The sequence below is a fragment of the Larus michahellis genome, chromosome 3 (genome assembly GCF_964199755.1).
Source record: "Larus michahellis chromosome 3, bLarMic1.1, whole genome shotgun sequence".
NCBI classification, from domain to species: Eukaryota; Metazoa; Chordata; class Aves; order Charadriiformes; family Laridae; genus Larus; species Larus michahellis.
Window position 1 is genome coordinate 93,123,282 of NC_133898.1, and position 18,869 is coordinate 93,142,150.

Consider the following 18,869-nt stretch of genomic DNA (forward strand, 5'->3'; position numbering starts at 1 on the left):
GGAAAGAAAGGAGAGATTTTGTTGTTGCTAATGCAGAATGAAAAGGTCAGAACAGGAAGCAAACCTGATTTTAAAAGTTTATTTGAGAAGCTAATGTAGATGTTGGAGGGAATGCAGCAAGGGAGTGATTTTACAGGTTGGCTTGAGAATTTTAACTGTGGACAGTTGTAAAAACTTAAATATTTATTTTAATAATTGGTGACAATTATCTGCCTTTCTTACTTATGATTTGACATGATGGACAAATTCAAGTTTTTAATTTTATTGCTAATTGTAAGAAGTAACAAAGTTTGGAATTAGAAAAAAAAAAACAAACTATGTGTATTTGCTGTCCAAGAAGAAAGTAAAATTTTCATTTGGTTTCTCAGGAATGAAAAAAATGAAAAAGAAGAGGAGGAATCCACACATGAAGAGAAATCTGGTAATACCATCTTGCAAAATCATTAATTTGAATTATTTTTTTCTGTGTGTACATTAAGAACTGTGAGAACCTCATTAAACAGACTAACAGAAATGAAAGCTGTGGATTAGTGCTCCAGTTCAAATGCAAAGTCTTCAGAAAGTGTCACAGCAGGGTGTCAGAGGATAGCCTAGGATCTTCGTGTTGATAGCAGAATGTAATTTAAAGATCTGGAATGATAAAGTTGTAGTACAGTCTCACAGCTTGTTTTATACTCTGTGTTGCCTTTGGAGCTAGTTAGAAAACGACTCTTTCTAGGTTTCGGATTCACAATACAGTCCAGCATCCTCACGGAACTTTTTTGTTCTGACTAATATGTAAACCAATTGACTTCTGTTCCCATATCACCCTGACCATTGTGGGTAAACTTTTTATTTCTCTGAAAGCTAGTATAATTTTCGTATTAGTGATTTTCATTTATCTGTAGTTCTCACAGTGGCTTTTTAGTCTGCCTTTGCAGCTAACTGCGCAGCTAGTGTTCAGACAGAGAATTTCAAGGGTTTGCTTTTGACTTGAGCTTTTTTTTTTTTGGTAAAGCGGATTTTTAGTCTATTGTGGCCAAAGTCTGAAAGAAAAACAGCAAAAAAACCCGAGGCACCTCTTGATCAAAATCTGAAGAAAAATTGACCCTGATGTTGAAATACATCTTAATGTTTGAGTTTGTACTTTTGTACTGTCTTTTCATACCTGAGTTTAATGTTTGTAATCTGCAGTATTACCCTTACCTGATCTTTTCCCCAAATTTCCATGCTACGCTCCTTCTGTCTTGCTTATTTGTCTTTCACTTGTCATCTCTCTTTATTTCACGCTTCATTGCTAACATATGATAGAGTGTATTCCTGTAATTTAATCAACAGATTGTATTTTCAGATGTATATATTTAGCTGAATTTTTGAGAGGTCCTGTTGTCAGGCTTCAATTTCCCAAACATAAAAGGGCTGTATTTGTAAACCTTAACTGCAGGAAATCTTTTCTCCTTGCAAGTTTGATTACTGTGTAGATTGCAAGAAATCATGGTAGTTGTAGCAGAAACGTTACAACAGTCTGTTAGCCTTTTTTCTGAACAAAACAGTTGAAATTACTTGACTGTTATGGCCAGTTTTATGAAATTGGTACTTTTGATTTTTAGGAAAACGGTTTCTATGGAGTATGTGGAATGAACAGTCTGCGTTATGTGTGGTTGTGTTTAGTCTTTGGCAAACTGCTATTTTATGAAATAGCAAATGAAACAGTGGATAATACATGTACAGGAATAGTATAAGCACTGTGTATGTCTTAAGTCAGTATAAGAAAGGTATTTTCAGCTGAATTGTAAAATACATTCTCTGACAAACTTGTGTTTTTAAATAATGTGTACTTTAGAGACTGGCTGTTGGGCCACCAAGGCAGGTCCGAGGAAGCAGAATTACAGATTGTGAGCCTAAAAACTGCTGGAGTTGTCAAGGTGGATGTAGAGTACTTTGTCTACTGAGGGGGAAATTGCATCATTTCACCCCTAAGTGAGAGAAAGTGATTGAATAAAAGGGGTCAATTCAAGTATGCCTTGAGGAGACAGAGGTGAAGTATATCTGATCATAAGACAAACTTCATTTGAATTTAGAGGTATTATGTGTGACGTTTACTGTAGTTTTAGTACCACACTCAGTCTCAAAACCTTTCTATTGCCTTTGTGAAAGGATTAACAGTAGCGTTAGCTGTTTTTAGACGAGAGATTGGGGAAAAAGAAATAGCTTTCCCTTACTGCTTTATCTTTCTTGAATATTCATTCTGTTTGATGTTTATTTTACTCTTCAGGCAGCTACAGTGAAGATTTTGAAGAAGAAACAGATGCTAATCCTGCCTTTAAAACTGAGGGGAGTCAGGTCAATCAAAACATATCACGAGTTGATTTAAGTCCTCAAGAACAGGTATAACCTACCAGCTGTTTATATTACTTGCATGAATTGTAAAATCTCTGCAACGTATAACTGACAATATAGTAAACCTTTATATAATGTGTACTACCTGAAAGAAAAGAATATAGTGGTCCTGGGACTATATTGTTCTGTTAAGAATATATATTTTCCTGTGAAAAATTACTGAAAGGATTAAGTTCTTCACAGTGTTTCCTGCTTAACTCCTCCTTTGAATTAAGAAGTGTAGATAGGAGCACACAAATGATGACCTTTGGTTGGAGCCTCAGCCTCAGAATGGGTAGTTATTAATCTCTCTCTCATGGAGCTATTAAGGTGGTGTCTACACCAGCAAGTGATACAGACGAAGGAAGTAGTTCTGTACAGAGAAGCAGTTTGGACAGAGGACCCAAAATCTACACTGTATGAACTTTGGGGGTATTACTGTCGACTAGCTTAGTCAGGTCTTTTGATGTGGAGCACATGCGGCTGGAGCATGGCAGGTGCGTTCCTGGAGCGCACATTCTGATTTGATTTTTTTATAAAAGGAGTCTATCGAGCACCACGTGTTCATCTATAAAAGATAAATGGCGTTTTTTAATTCTTTTTAACTAAGTTTATTAGGGTAATATTTCTAATAAGCATTTGAAAAGAACAAATAGAATGGATGTGTAATTACTTACTGATACATTATTTTTTCTTTTCTCAAATAACAATGTAAGAGAACCAGGGATGTGCAAAAATATTATTCCATTTATGTGGAGTAGCGTTTAGTTCCCAGTCACTTGTGAGAGGGTATATAGAGTACAGGATGTTGAGGACCTTTTGACATTCTAAGGAGACTATTGGAGAAGAGCATATTGTTGGAGCATCAAGAACTGCTTAGTTCTAAGTTCTAAGAACTTTTCTTTAGGTTTTGGACCAGCTTTTAAAGTTCATCCAGATTTTTTTTTTCCCCTGAAATTCAAAAAGTAATGTGTTTTCTTTATTTTTGTTAGGAAGAAGCAAATGCTGGCATGCTGGCTAAAGGTAAAATATAAACTTTGATCAGTAGGAGAATACTAAATGCAACTTTTTGAAACTTTCTTACATAATTTTTACTATATTGATATTTTTTACCTGATTTTATTGTGTTCTACTGAAAGTCTGTTGGACTGAATTGGTTAAAAATGAATCTACATGTTTGCACTTCAAAGTGATCATCAATGTAATTGTGTATTTTACTACGTCTAGTCAGTACTCAGATTTTGATGCTTGCAGAGTTAACCAGTTTACCATTAATGGTGTTAGAATAATCTGTATAGCATTTTTTGCATGTTTAGTACATCAAGATAAGCTTTGGTATACTTCTAATTTCAGTGTAGACAAAGTATAAATAAGAAGAGTTGTGTTTTCTTTAACATTTATCTTTTTGGCTTTAGTTGTATTACTTGATTCACAAGATTCAACCACAGAACTGCAAAAGGCCATTGAAACATCAGATGTAGCTCTAGGTGAACGTCATCTGCCTGAAGAAGTCAGTGGAATTGAAATGAATGAAGCAGGTAAGGGTTGCTTTAAAAAAAACCAACCAAACACACACACGACGAAGCCCAAACCCCAAAATCTTACTTTAGTAGAACGGGTGGCTCTGATGTCTTCATTTGTTCTTAAGTTCTGTGTGAACATGAAGCCCTTGGCTTTTAGTAACAAATCTTGAGAGGAGGAGGAGGAAATATTTCAGGAAAAAGTCACGTTTCTGTTAAAAAGACACCTTTTTACACTTGGCTATTGTAAAGTTGCTTTTGACATTGCAGTTTGATTTTTAAATACCATCTCCTTTGGTTATTCGTCATTGCTAAAATTCTTCTTTGTCAGCATTGAACACAATTATAAAATTATAATTGTGAACACAATTATAAAATTCTCTTATCAGACTTTGTACAACAGTGTATGTCACTTGTATCCAGAGTATGGCTCTAATGGCATCTGTTAAAATAGTTCCAGCCCATGCGCTGTTAGTTTTAGTACTGGTAAAATACTGAGGCAGGGGAGAGAGGTGGAGAGGCACGCAAACTGTAGATGAGACTATTAAGTAGTCCTGCCCATGGCAGGGGAGTTGGAACTAAATGATCTTTAAGGTCCCTTCCAACCTGAACCATTCTATGATTCTATGAAATATGTACTAATTAACTTGCCAACTGTTTGTTTTTATAGTAAAAATGAGATTTTAAATTTCTTTTTCATAACTGCAATCACTGTTCTCACCACATAATAGACCAAGCTAATAAGTGAAACACAGGCTCCAGTGGGATGTTTCCCAAAGCAGAAAATCCTGTAGTGTTTCTTATGAGCCTGTGTTTTTTACAGGCACTTCCTATGGTCAAACCACCAGTGACATGGAAGCGTTACACCAAGCATACCATCATATTGATCAGTCTTTGGGAGACACTGATGAGCAAAAACCGCACAATTCTGCAATGGCAGCCTCGGAATGCTTAGTGCAAGGTGTTTCACAAAATAATGACATCTATTCAAAAAATATGTCAACTATTGAATCAGGTAAATATCTCAAAGGAAGGCATGTATTGTACAAGGTTTTAAAATGAGTGAACTGGTAATATCTTTGTACTCTGTTTATGAAACATTTTAAAATGTTGTCTCTTTTACAAATACTTTTTCTAAGGGTGGGGTTTTTTTTTAATTTTTTTTTCTGTTTTGCACTAATTAGACTTACCTACTGTGGAAGAATTGATGAAACCAATTCAAGGACATTCATGTAATATCAGAAGTGGTGATGTGGAGCCCGAAAGGTATTTATTTCAGAATGCATTTTAGAATTGTAATAACTTAAGTCCATTAATTGTTTGTGAAAAACAGCTTACTAAGTAACTCATCTGTCTTTTGCCCTGATTAAATACCGAAATTTCATTATGTCTTGCACTGGCATTATGGCATTTGCAGTGTATTGTAAAACAAATATACAGGGTCAATTCATTTAGAGCAGGGATTCCCAAACTTTGCCTGAATGATAAGCAGCAATGTTTGCCAAATCATTTGGAGGAGTGTTCTTCACTCTCAAGCTACCACAGCTGGGATCTCTGCTTTCCCAGTCTTCTGCTCCCTCCCCCATACATGGATTTCAGCCCACATCCTATCCTTGCTCTCCAACCTCCATAATCTAAGATCAAATCCTCTTATTCTGCTTGATTCTTATTAACCTGTGCTCCGTACCTCCTTCTGGTTTGCTCCAACTGTCACATCTAGAGCAGAAAGCACTGGCCCTGGAACTGTCAGAAATAGATTATGTTTAGCAAACACGTTTTGGGAGCTTATCACATAGCTGCACCCAGCAGAAATTACCATTCATTGTTTTATTAGCATTAATTGCATGCTTGCAGGTGTTCATCTTGTAGCCAAGTTTTGTACCTCCACAAAAATGGTCACTGCTGGGAAATGGCTCTTGTTACACAGCATGGGAGTGAATCTGTATAACTAGATATGCGAGGTTGTTCTTAAAAGGAGCGTAGTGGCTCTTTCAAATTCAAGCAGTCTTTACAGCTGGTACCTAAAGGAAAAATGTCCCACTTTTCACAGAGTGATAGAAAAGCAAAGGGCAAAAGTCCTGTTATATATGACTTTATTCCTTTCTCTTGTAGTCCTGTGAAACTGGTAGGCAGCACAGCAAATGACCTCGTCAGCCACTCGCCCTTTAAAGAGCACCAGAAGAATATGATTTGGGAGACAAACTTATTTGAAAAATTTAACAGAGAAGAGAGCATCTTTCTGCAGCCAGCTGGGAATGATGATAACTTTCAGAGGGTAACTGAGAAAGAAATTCAAATTGGTGAAGTACAGCCTGATATACCAAGACAAAAAATAGTTCAAGACTCTCCGCTTTCTCTACAAAGCAGCAAAACTAAACAAGTAAGTATTATCAACCAGATTTTTATTATATGGAAATACATTTAAAATGTATATATTTTTAGTCTGCCTGTCATTTGATTATGCTCTGATGTTTAGAAATGAGAGACTTCCTGTTTTTCTTGAAACTCTCATGTTACCATTGGTATTACTAGAGGTAGCCAGACTCACTGTACTTTGGGACCAGCAGGATTCTTCCTGTCCCAGCCGAATATCTGCAAGGCTGCTGTGGTTCCATGTCCTCTACCACTACTCAAGCTGGTAGTGAGTCTGAGCACATGTTCCTACAGGGGGGACGTGTAAACACACACACAGAGGCTCAAAATAGGGAGCATACCTACAGAGAGGGCTGTTAGAAATACGGTTTAATAAGAATATTGGAGAGACTGCAATGATCACTGTAGGGCTTAGTCAGACAGTTGTACTGACCAGCAACCCTGGTCATGTCACCATTTTCTTTACTCTTGTTTTCTCTCTGTCCCACACTCATTCCTACCTGATCCACCTTAATCTCTCCCTTTACCAAGTTTTTGTCCTTTCCTTAAACATCCCGTAAATTTTGCACATTGCCACAGTCCTCTCAAACATTCCATAACAAGACTTACACAATCCTAAATCCCTGCATCCCCAAATTCTCTTCTCCCTGAATCCCCTAAATTAGCCCCACGGTCCTTCAGGCAAACGCTGCTTCTGTCTGCAAGGCATTGCAGGGAGAGCAGTTGTTTGACTGATTCATCCTGGTGGGTTTCCCACCAGGGCCAACAGGCGAAGCTCTCTACTTTGCTGGTCTTAAAGTTGCATGCTCTGTTTTCAGTGATCGGGTTTATTAGGGTTCCTCTGCCTCTCACTGTTCCTCTCTTCATCACTGGGTTTCTGTGTTCACTGTGATTAGCCTTTAGTCATGAGCTCCCTGCTTTGGTAAGCTAAAGATCCTGTAATGTAATACAACTTCCTAGAACAATTAAACACCGCCAGTACAAAATACTTGCACTACTTCTGAAGTAGCAGAATTCTGCAAAATGACATACTATTAATTTAGTTTAAAATAATGCATCCCACCACCCCAAATCTTACAGCTGTGTAATACTGGTAACTGGTTCTGTGTGCTTTTAGTAGCGAAAGCTACCTTCAGATCCCACTAGAGCCTAAAACTTGCTTTAAACAAATGTGCTCTATCACAGGTTCTTCGATCTTGTTCCTTGAAGAATGAAAGATCAGAATCAATGACAGCTAAGAATATCAGAAGTCCAACACCTTTACATAAAAAGAAGTCTTCATATGGTCCTCATGGGGTGGTTAGAAGTTCTGGGTATGGGAAACTCACTTCGCTCTCTAAACAGTCTTCTCCAGCTGAAAAGAAAGCACCAAAAGAAACTTTCAAAAAGACCGGTATGAAAGCCAAAAGTCCTGCAGATAGAACAAGATCTAAAGGTAATTCTATTGTAAGAAGTCTGAGTTTTAAGAGCCAGAGAGTTTTGCTCCTCTTACTTCATATTTAAACAAAAAAAAAGGGAAGAAAAAAAATAATTTCAAAAAATCGTAGAAGAAATCTAAACCCAAGGTATTTAAAAGATGGGTAGACATGGTGCTTAGGGACATGGTTTATTGGTGGTTTTGTCAGTGTTAGGTTGATTGGTTGGTCTCGATGATCTTAAAGGTCCCTTCCAACCTAGGCAATTCTATGATTCTATAAAGTTTTGCACTGTAGTCTTGTTTCATTTCCACTCACATACTACTACTATGTTTGAGACTTACGTATTATTCACCCATAGGACTAAAACAATAGAAAAAGCTGATGTTCCAAAATAAGTATCTGGAAGTTGCATTTTTCATTACAGTAAATGCAAAGTTTTGCTGACACACAAACTTCTGTGTGTGTGTTTCCAAATTTCTGTTCTCAATTGCTTCTTTTTATCTTTGCTTTCCTAGAGTACAAAGAAAGCACTAAAAGGAAAGTCCTATTTTCTGTTCATGTCTCTTGTAAACTAAGGAAAGGTGAATAGCAATGTAGTGCTGTGAAAGCTGAGTTGCAAGTAAAGGACTGAAATTTTTTATTTTTGGGTGAAGCTTGAAGAGTTTCATGAAATAATTCAGCTTAGCATCTTTGCAGATGATGTTTGCTATCTCCGAGGCATGGGAAAATAACTCAACAGATGCCCGGGTTTTAGCACAGTTCTAGCATGTAATGCCTTTGAAAACCTTGCAAGTAGTGTTGGGAATCAAACAATCCCCTAATTATCATTGCTAAGGGAGCACCTTTGTGAGGGGGTAGTGTGTGAAATGTAAAAAGCATTAAATCTGGTAAGTGATCATTGTCTGTCTGTTTTCAGGCATAACATTCCTAAGCAGGATCTCTTAGCTTAAGTTGCTATAGGCAGAAATGAAATGGCAGTTGTAGTTACTATCTGTTTTAGAAGACTAAGGTGTAGTAGTTTCATGTATGTTAGATATGTTAGTTACTCTCCTGGGGGAACTTCCCTGATTTTTAATTTCCAGCCAGGTTGCTATTTGATGCAACAGATAGATGCTGCATGTCTTTTTATGCTGTCTGCACTCCGAAGTCCATTTTGAAAATTGCTGTGTCTTACCTTCACCACAGCTTGAAATATGTTGTATTTCTGTATACTTGGATAACTGGCGACTTCTCAAGCAGGCAACTGAGGTTAACCTTATTTCATGAAGGATTTATTATTCAGCTACTTGTTTCAGTTGTTGCCTTGGGTTTTGTTTTATCTTGTCATCAGTTCCTTACTTAAAAAACACCCTACAACACTTTCTGTAATGTCTCTATATTTAATTTTTCTGTATTTAATTCAAAATTCAGGCTGTAGAATGCTTAATTTATATGTCTAAGGGGTGGATTACGCGTTTTTTTTGAAAGGACATTAAATTCTGAATTTATCTTTGTTCTATTTTACTTTCTGCCTAAATGAAGAAGCCTTATTGGCTACTAGAATAATAAGATCTGCAACAAATAAACCAAGTTCGAAGGGAAGTATTAACAGAGTTATGTCTGGCCAATCAGTTGTTAATAATCTTGGACACGAGGCTGTGGATTATTGCAGGCAGTATCAACACGTAAGTAATAATCAGTGATGCTCCTAATTTTAGTAAGTACAGCTTGGTTTGCAAGTCTATTTTGTCAAGACTTTTAATAGTTATCACAAGATTGGCAAATGTTGAAATATTGAATAAAGATGTCCCTTTAGTCAAATACTAGTTTTTGCTTTTAAAATATGCAAGTATAATCATACTGCTTTTCAGTTGCTTGGATAATTCTGTTGCTTGAGTGGTTCGATACACTTAAAGTTGGAATGCTTATTAATTCCTAAAAATGACTATGTTGTGGTAGAAAAGGGGAAAATTTTAAATAAACCTTTTAAGTAAAAGTATTCTGTTATAAATGTTAAATAGTGCTACCGTTTGGGTTTCTTTTCTATTTGCATTGCATCTAATATTTAATATTATCGCCTAATATTTAACAGTCATCTTCTCCGAGATGACTGAATTTGCAGTACCGTGATGGATTTTCCTTCTTCCTTATAAACCGTATGAAAAATTGTTCATTGAATACCTAAATCATTACTGCTTTTCAAAAAGTAAGACGCATAATAGAATAATTCTGGTAGCTGTGTAGTGGCTCTCATATGAGAGGTGTTTGTTTCTTGTTGGTTTTTTGGCTTGTTTTCCTCATGCATATTTCGGAAATGAGAAAGTAGCTCATTAAAGTAAATGCAGGATGTTTTGCTATTAGAATGTTGGGTTGTTTTGGTTTTTTTTTCAAGTGCTGTATGTGGTTGCCAAGAGCCAGACAAGCCACTTAAATAAAATTGATGAGCGGAATTTTTGGTAAACAATCAGGTCAGTGTAATGTTTCCCTGAATTTTTCTCTTCATTAGGATTTATCATTTTTTCCTATCAGAAGTTGTGATAGAGAACTCTATTTGCTAAAACGAGTGCAAGTTGCAGAGGAGGACTTGAACACAGCTCGTGATTTGATTCAACAGCTAACCAGCACGGTTTCACAGAAAGAGAAAGAAATAGAGACAAAGATTGCAGAACTGAAAACACAGCATGAAAAAGAGCTTTCTCGGTTGGGTCAGGAAAACTTTGTTCTTCAGAGTAAGGTACTTTGTCATCTTGTAGCCCATTACTACAGAAACTTCTGAAAATTAAATTAATGTTATTTTACGTAAGTTTTACTGAGCAGAAAATCCAGATTTACATGCACATTGCTAGTTTGTAAATGCATGCCCACTGTTACATTTATTGCCCATAGGACATGATTTTTTTTTTTTCTACAGATATAAACTATGTTATCCTGAGTTCCTTTAGTTTGCGATTTTGAGAGTTCTGCAGCAGGTCTTTTGCAAAGGTTTAACTCACTCTTATGGTAAAAAAAAAAAAAAAAAAAAAAAAAAAAAGAGAGAGATTAACAGATACCAGTTGTTACAGATAAGTACTGTATGTTGAGATGGTGTTTATTTTTTTGATGCATTTTTCAATGTTGTGTTTTCTCTATATGGCATATTCCCAGGGTTATTCCACTATACCCTCCTGTCTAGGTACATAAGAACAGAAGAGGGAGGGTAAAGCTTTGCTAACTTTTCCCAGACTTTTTATACTTTGTTCCTGTTTCACAATACTTCTATAAAACTCCAATAATAAGATTGTCTCACTGGTTGTTTTCATATCTTAATGAAAAGATTGACCTATTTATATTATAAAAGTGTAGTCTTGTAGAGAATTCCATATTGCTAACAAAACTGTGTGTCTTTTTCTTTCTGAAAGTTAAGAAGTATGGAAGAGCTGACTCAAGAAAAGAGATGGATCCATCATACAGCAACAATTCCTGTCACTGAAGAAAAACTGACACAAATAAAAAAAGAAATTGAAGATCAAGAGGTCATTATTCAAGGTTATCAACAGGTATACCACACAGCGTATTAAGCTGTGTTCTAGCCAGTTTCAGAAACAAAATTGTTTAATGGTTACTACTTTTCTGTCAAAACCAGTTAACTTGCTGTATAAAAAGTGGATGAAATTTAGGTGTGAAGGGCAAACGTGTATTGCACATTTTAAAAGTATTTCACACATGTCTAGTTTGGGCTAAGTTTTTCCACAATTCTATGTAACTGTTCTAAATTGTAAAAATATGCTGACTTGTCAGTTGAGAACTGGGAAAACACTTTATGGCCAATAAAGAACCACAGACTCTTTGCCCTAAATGGAGTAGAAAACTAGTATTTTTAAAAAATAATAGAAATCTGGACAGTTCTGTTTTTAAGATGTTTTTCATAGGATCTGAGCAGCTGATTTCAAGGGAACCTTATTAGTGTGCCTGATTTTTATTACTTAGTCAAGTGTAGAAATAGATAATGCAAGCTTAATAATCCTTTTGAATACTTGCAGATGTAAAATCTCAATAGGGTAGTTTAACCAGCTTCCAGCTGGTGCTCAGCAGCATTTCTTGGTGTAAGCACAATGTCTTGCCAGTATGGCTGTGAGTGTCTCAAGTCGGTGATGGTTTATGTCCACAGGATTGGAGCGTGGGCAGGCTGAGCTCTTATCTATCAGCACCCATCCACATATGTGCTTTTAGAATATAGTTGGGATAGCTTTGCAGAGGAACTGAGAGAGCCTAGGTTCTCCAGAGTGACAAGATTGTAGAGGTCACTATATTACTTTAGTGTAAAGATAATGAAAGTAGATATTAGTTTTAGAAATCTAGTAATAAAATATTTAGTGTTTGCTTCCACTGTTTCAGTAGGCAAGCTATGCAAGTCATAGACAATTGTTTATGAACTGGGTAAAACAGTAATTTATGAATATTCTTTAACTTTGTCTGTCTCATCTTAGGAAAATGAGAGGTTATACAAGCAAATGAAAGAGCTACAGATCCAAAACAAAAAAAATGAGGAACGAATGTTTAAGGAGAATCAGTGTTTAATGTCTGAGTTAATAGCCATAAGGTAGGCTTGTTTAAACACCCATCCTAAAATCTCTGTAGTTTTCAGCTCTGTTTATTATTTTTATTTATAAAGAATCACTGCAGAGTCTGTCAGATGCATGTTTTCCAGTGTTTCTTGGATTTGTGGTTTTGTTTTTTCTTTTGAGAATTGATTTATGTTGATCCCGTAATCAACACTTAATTCTTAGCCTTCTTGCTGATTTTGCAGACCTGTGGGAAGGCTAGTCTTCTATTTGGGGACTATTTCAATGCTAAAATTCAAATATTCTTATTCAGAGTGTAATATGTATGCTACACTTGTTCTCGTATTATGTCTCTGTTCACATGCCAAAATGTTTTGATACTGCTGTAAGGTACACAGTAGATCAGGGCCACAGGAGATCCTGGTAGTGGAGGAACCATCAGATTCGCTGTGCTGTAGGTCCTGTAAGATTTGCATCCTATGCTAGCAATGAGGAAAAAAAACAAGCGATTGTGTGTATTCCTAATTTACAAATCTTTGCCATAGATGAGTTCCACTGAGACAGAGTAGGTTTTGTTTCCCTCCCTCGTGTAGTCCCAACAAGCAAGTTTGTGCTAGGTGAGCAGATTTCACCCTACAGGTGGAATTTTTCATATAAAGACATACTATATAGTTGCTTCTTTCTTTGTTTTAAGCTTGCACAGATTGACTTTGTAGTACCATTTGGGGGGGTTGTGTTTCTTTTTTAGTACACCACTGTTAGTACACCAAGTCACCTCATTGCATAAATGTTTTTGCTGTTTTAGAGAAAAGGTCGAGAAGACTAATAATATCCAGTCACGGATTGTGCAGGATTCTGAACCAGTCAGAAATCATAGTTTCACCGAACTGATTTCAGAGCTTCGAGCAGCACAGGTAGGTATTTGCCAAGACTGGTTTTCATGTGTTCTTACAAAAAATGCCTAACCATCCATATTGCAGACCAATAATGTAAATGAAGAAAGCAGTGGAGCATGCTATTGTTTGCCACACTTGTGTATCACAAAAGTCTCATCAGGTGAACTCTGGAAAAAATCCCCTAAGACACTGAACAAAGTGCAGTGTTGCCATGTTTACAATGGGCAATTCTGAAATACCTTGTGAGACCTTGCAGAAAGTAGTGATACCTCTATAGCTTTTCCACCTAAGACAAATCCAGGAGAGTGTTTATCCCTGTATCCCTGCTCTATACCAAGTTCTAGAAAAGAACACCAGAGTGAAAAGAATCGTTTGTTATTCATTCATGTAACTTTTTTTGTAGTCCTACAGATGCATGTGTTTTTGAGGAAGGATGTTTAGTAAGCTTCATGTTAAAATTAAAGGTTTTCAGGAACTTCTGTACTGCTTACTGCAAGTGGGGACTGTTCTGATACATACTTCCTCTGATAGATAGACCAGAAATTAAAAGCTGCTGCTTCCTTTTTTTTTTTTTTTTTTTTTAATTAAAAAAAAAAAACAAACAACTGGTTAGGTAGGTGGTAAGAGGATGTGAACCCAGTGAGCTTCAGGACTAGTGGAGACATTCCTGGTCGACAGAGCTGACTTTGACCTCATAAGACTGCAGGGGCTCCCATAGTTCCAACCTCATAGGTGCTGCTGCTACACTTCCGTGTCCTTAGGTCCAGCCTGTAATGAGACTGAACACAAGATCCAAAGACGGAGAGAGAGACAGAGACAACACTGACATGGTCAGGCACGCCGCTAACGCAGAGAGCAATGTCTTTTCTTACGCCACAGAAATACAAACTGTACTCCTGGAAACACAAGGAGCGTGTTCCTGGACAGACTGATCCTATTGAGCAGATCAGGACAGGAGTTTACTAGCAGTAACACAAATAGATGCACACACTGGCCATTGCTGGCCCTAGACCCTTGGTCTATTTACTGGCTGGCCCCAAAAATCTCAGCCCCTGCAGTTGCTGCTCCCTGTACCTATGGATCCCTAGGACCGAGGGCCTCCATCTCCAGAGGCTGGCACTGAGACCTTTCATCCTACTTAGTCTTGAAGTTTGATAGTGATCACACATAAACAGAACAGAGAGTGCATGCAGAAAATGGTGAGAAATAGAATGTAGTAAGATGAACCACTGGAGAATACATCTGTCCATTTGAATACGTGATGTCCATACATAAAGCTATTTTCTTTACTGACCCTCTCAAAAGACTGATGTTTTCTACTTCAAAGACAATTATGTAAAACTTATTTTAAAAAAATATTGGTTTTTTATGTTTAGCTTAAGTTTTCCCATGCTCTGCTAGAGCAAGGTCTGAGAATAATACCAAAACTAGAAAACTCATTGCTACTGCGGTCTGATGCAACTGTTGTGATTTAATAATTTTATGGTGAAAAAGCACATTCAGGTTTTTTGTATGATGATGTGTGTTTAGTTTTTCTTGTCTTATCCATTTCTCTAAAACTCAGAAGGAAGAAACTAGATTACAAGAAGAGATAAGACGTCTCAAACAAGATAAGCAAGCTCTTGAGGTAGACTTGGGACAAGCAAAGAAGGAGAGAGATTTAGCAAAAACCCAGATTGCATCCACATCAGGTAAAGCACCTTCATTTTGTTGAATAATTTTGCCTACTCTATGCTTTGATAAATAAATATGTAATTGAAACTTGTTTCTTATTAAAATATTACTTAGTCAAATGCATCTAGACCATTTCCAAATATTGTCTAAACTTTTAATAACTGCATACAGTGAAGGACATGCTACACATGCTTTGGCAAAGCCTTTTCTTGTATCCAGCCAAGCTGTTTGTTGTTGCCCATTAAGTTTGATTTTTTTTTTTTTTTTTCCCATCTCCCACTGGGCCTGGAAACTAGATGATTCAATTTATATGACAATTCTGTTCATATGAAAAGATTTACTGTGTTGCATCTTAGTCTCTTATTTAGATCTTGCCCATTTTTTTTACCTGTAATTTATGCCTTGTGACTTTTTTTCAACATTCTTATCAGAACTCTTTCCAGTTTGGCTTTAGCTTTCTTAATGAGAGAGGGACAGAAATTGGCCCCTTTCACTTCCAATATCAGACATCACAAGTGCTAAGAGCTGTAATATTTGCCTCCATCTCTCTTCTCAAAATGCTTGATCCCTAAGTGGGAGTATGGTCGATACATATCTAAGCATACATTCTATCTTGTCATCCATGTTGTTACTGAAAATTTGTTTATTACAACATGATCAAGAACAGATCCCCCTGGGTTTCTGTTTTAAATGCTTTCCATGATAAACTGTGAGCCATTGGGTACTACTATGTATGAGAGAAAAAAGGCTTTTTTTCAAATACTGTTGCATTTAGAATCCTAATTAGGGTCTGGTTTTAAAAACTTACTGCAGTAACAGGATTAGGAAATACACGAAAAGTGCTGAGAAGGATAGTGTTGACATAATCACTAATAAAATAATACTAAGGATGTTTTATTCTTGTAGGTGAGAAGTCTTACGAATTGAAAGTTATGGAAGAATCGTACAAACAGGAAATTACTCATTTGAAAAGAAGACTTCAGTGGTATGCAGAAAATCAAGACCTTCTGGATAAAGATGCAGCCCGTCTTAAAGATGCAAAAGAAGAAATTGAGAAACTAAAACTAGAGGTGATAATATCTAGCTTTATCTAAGAAGTTGAAACTTTAAATTATTTCTTTTCTAATGATGAGTATAATGTAATTCTGTCCATTTTTTTTTTCTCGAAAAATACTTGTAAACTCCTTATAAGCTTTAAATCAAATGTGGAGTCTTTATATGCAAAACAGGTAATGCTGCATATGCACTGACAATTGGAAGTGCATAATGCTTAAAACCTGGTTTTGCTTATATTGGACAACTTGATGATGCTTCTGGAAACAGAAGTAGTGTATTTCCTTAAAACCTGCAAATTTCTTGACTAAGAAAAGGAAGTACATTGTTATGTTTAACAACATGGAACATCCATCTTGTGATTCTCTTTTCCTCCTTTTTATTCCATTGTAGCATAGGCAACACTTATTTTTTTTTCTCTTAAGTAGCGGTTGTAAACCTCACCGGTTGTAGTAAGGAGGAAAAAGCCAAAACACTCAAAATATAAAGCAAGCAAAACTAGTGCATGAATCTTGAATAGTTCTGAGATTTGCATTGCCTGCTTGTCAGTAGATTTGTCTTAAGATTCATAGAAATAAAGAATTTTACCAGTGATAAAATGATCTTGGAATTTTTTCATAGTGTTTTATTAAAGAGATCACAGATGAAAGGAGGTGCCTCTGAAGGAGCAGCCAGGGAAGGAGATCCCTTAAACGCCACCATATCAAACTTTGATCAACATATCATTGCTGTGAAAGAAAATATTTTCATTTGCCATTTGCTCCAGGATGGACTGGTGTTTAAAAACAATGAAGAGCTTTGACTTCATAGAAACAATCAAATTAGTCAAACTATGCTGGCAGAAAAGCATCACTAATGCTATCATTGCCCATGTGAGAGAGAAATCAAGATAGGAATACTTCCAACTATAAAAGGTGTAATGTCCCCGTACAGTGATCATAGTGGCTGATAAAGGTAGGAAATTCAATTTTAGATTAAAGCTTTGAGTCTTCATGGCCGGACTTTATGGGAGTGCAGGAGCATTAGCTACCCCATTCCTTCCCCTGATCCTGGGAGTCAGCATTTATTTAGGCACAACATAACATTGCTTTTTTGCTGTTTCTATATCTCATCGCAGAGCATAGCCTTGCAAATCACAAACTATTTCCTTAACTCCCCCTGAATTCATGTAACATACTGTAGTACTTTATGTTATAGCTTATTAACCAAGCCTGCGTACTGGAAGTATGGTGGAAAGATGATGATTTACTGGTTTGAAGTCAAGAACGTCTCAGAGTTGAAGTTCTCTTCTAGATTTCTGTAGCTAGTTTCAGCTCCTTTTGATCTTAAGTGGCTTGAAGAAGCTGCAGCTTAGTTTAAGAACATGAAAAATCAGTTAGTACAGAAATTATTATTACCAGTTGCAGAATACTTCCATTATATTGTGCGCATTTGAAATGCTTGCTTTTGTATTACAGGGCAATGTCTCTGAATATGTATTTCAGTTTATTTTCTCATAAATTGCATAGGTTGAGAAGCTCAGAGCTGAAGCTGGAGATCAGTGTGTGCAACAGAAGAAACGTTTGCGAGACAGAGCAGCAGATGCTAAAAGAATTCAGGATCTTGAGCGACAAGTATGCAATAATGGAACTGTGTTTCATTTAACCTTTATTTCAGATAAGGTCTCTTACAACACTTACCAGCCGTTTCACAGGGATAAAGCATTGAATGAAGCCCTGTGATAAAGTAACTTGTGCTATGGAACACAAAACGCAAAAACATTGAGAACGCAAAAAGCTGCAATTATTTACTTACAAAGGGCTCCTCTTCTACTATGTTCTAATAAGCTATTTAGTGATATCCCTTTTAAAATTCTTTAACATTAAAGTACCATTTAGAGTTCCTTGGAAAGGGGCAAGAGGGCAAAAGCACACACAAGCTTGCTGTTTATCTTCTAAGACTCTTTTTGTCTATGTTCAGTAACCCCTTAACATTATGACCAATTTCAATCAAATTGATTCAAGGGGAGGGGTTTAAATTGTATTGGATTCCTACATGATTCATGAAAACTGGAGGAGTAGAGACCTTTAAAATCAACATTTCTGCTGACGAAGTCAGAAACAAGCGGGCCTTTCTGAATTTTGGGGGATGACAGCTGTATTTGGTAGGGATGTGGGACAAATGGGAAAGAGTCCCTTCAGTATTCTAATGTGAAGAGTATCTTATCGATAGATAAAAGAGGGGCTTGTTATTAGTCTTGCATGCAGGGTGTTAATTTATTTTATTTCACGCTCCAAAATAAAAGGTCTATAATCTGTTATTGGGAGAATAATTTCAATAATGTTATGAAATACCTCTGTAACAGTTGCAAAAGTAGCATGTGAATGTAAGTCCAGAAAAAAAGCAATTACTTAAGAACATTAAGAGCCATATACAACTTAAGTGCTAAGAAAGTAAACAAAAGATCCATTTGACATAAGACAATCTGAAGACGAGAAATATTTTGTTTAAGATGATGTATAAGTGAATCAGTAAGAGATGATGGGTCTTGCTTTTCTGTAAACAATAGCATAAATGTAAACAATGTAAAAAATTCTCAACATACGCATCTCTAGCTTTCATTCTTCACACAGCTTAAGTGGATGACATTTATTAACATTCTGTCACTTCTTTCAGTTCCATTTTCATTAGAACTCTATTCTTTTTGACTTCTGACTTAATTTTCTTTTTGATAGATCAGAGAAATGGAAGGAATTCTAAGAAGACGGTATCCAAATTCTTTGCCTGCTTTGATTTATGCTGCTGCTGCTGCTGAGAAAACTAATGATCTTTCAGCTAGAACACACACAGTGGATTTTTTGGAGAAAAGAATAAAAAAGTTAGAAACGGAACTTGAAGGTAAAGATGATGAAGCTAAAAAAAGTCTCCGTGCCATGGAACAACAATTTCAAAAAATAAAGGTAAAAGTTGGAGGCTTGTTTTATTGAGTAGTCTACTCCTTAAGTAACAGTCATAAGGTTACAGAGGTCTGAAGGCAAAGACCACGTTCAAGGGAAAAAATACTCAAAGAATTTATAA

The 18,869-nt window shown here is 36.4% G+C and overlaps 1 protein-coding gene across 3 annotated transcripts in view; it reads left to right on the forward strand.

Annotated features, from left to right (window-relative positions):
* CEP162 (centrosomal protein 162) overlaps positions 1 to 18,869 on the forward strand; it is a 52,442-nt gene that overhangs the window by 17,087 nt on the left and 16,486 nt on the right. For all 3 annotated transcript variants that reach the window (XM_074581246.1, XM_074581245.1, XM_074581247.1), the window contains exons 7-23: positions 369 to 421; positions 2,255 to 2,367; positions 3,351 to 3,381; positions 3,774 to 3,896; positions 4,702 to 4,893; positions 5,063 to 5,144; positions 5,991 to 6,258; positions 7,437 to 7,686; positions 9,191 to 9,333; positions 10,155 to 10,382; positions 11,047 to 11,184; positions 12,115 to 12,227; positions 12,995 to 13,103; positions 14,650 to 14,776; positions 15,666 to 15,829; positions 17,321 to 17,425; positions 18,527 to 18,751. In XM_074581246.1, the coding sequence (XP_074437347.1) occupies positions 369 to 421; positions 2,255 to 2,367; positions 3,351 to 3,381; positions 3,774 to 3,896; positions 4,702 to 4,893; positions 5,063 to 5,144; positions 5,991 to 6,258; positions 7,437 to 7,686; positions 9,191 to 9,333; positions 10,155 to 10,382; positions 11,047 to 11,184; positions 12,115 to 12,227; positions 12,995 to 13,103; positions 14,650 to 14,776; positions 15,666 to 15,829; positions 17,321 to 17,425; positions 18,527 to 18,751 (2,464 nt within the window). The remainder of the gene's footprint in view (positions 1 to 368; positions 422 to 2,254; positions 2,368 to 3,350; positions 3,382 to 3,773; positions 3,897 to 4,701; positions 4,894 to 5,062; positions 5,145 to 5,990; positions 6,259 to 7,436; positions 7,687 to 9,190; positions 9,334 to 10,154; positions 10,383 to 11,046; positions 11,185 to 12,114; positions 12,228 to 12,994; positions 13,104 to 14,649; positions 14,777 to 15,665; positions 15,830 to 17,320; positions 17,426 to 18,526; positions 18,752 to 18,869) is intronic.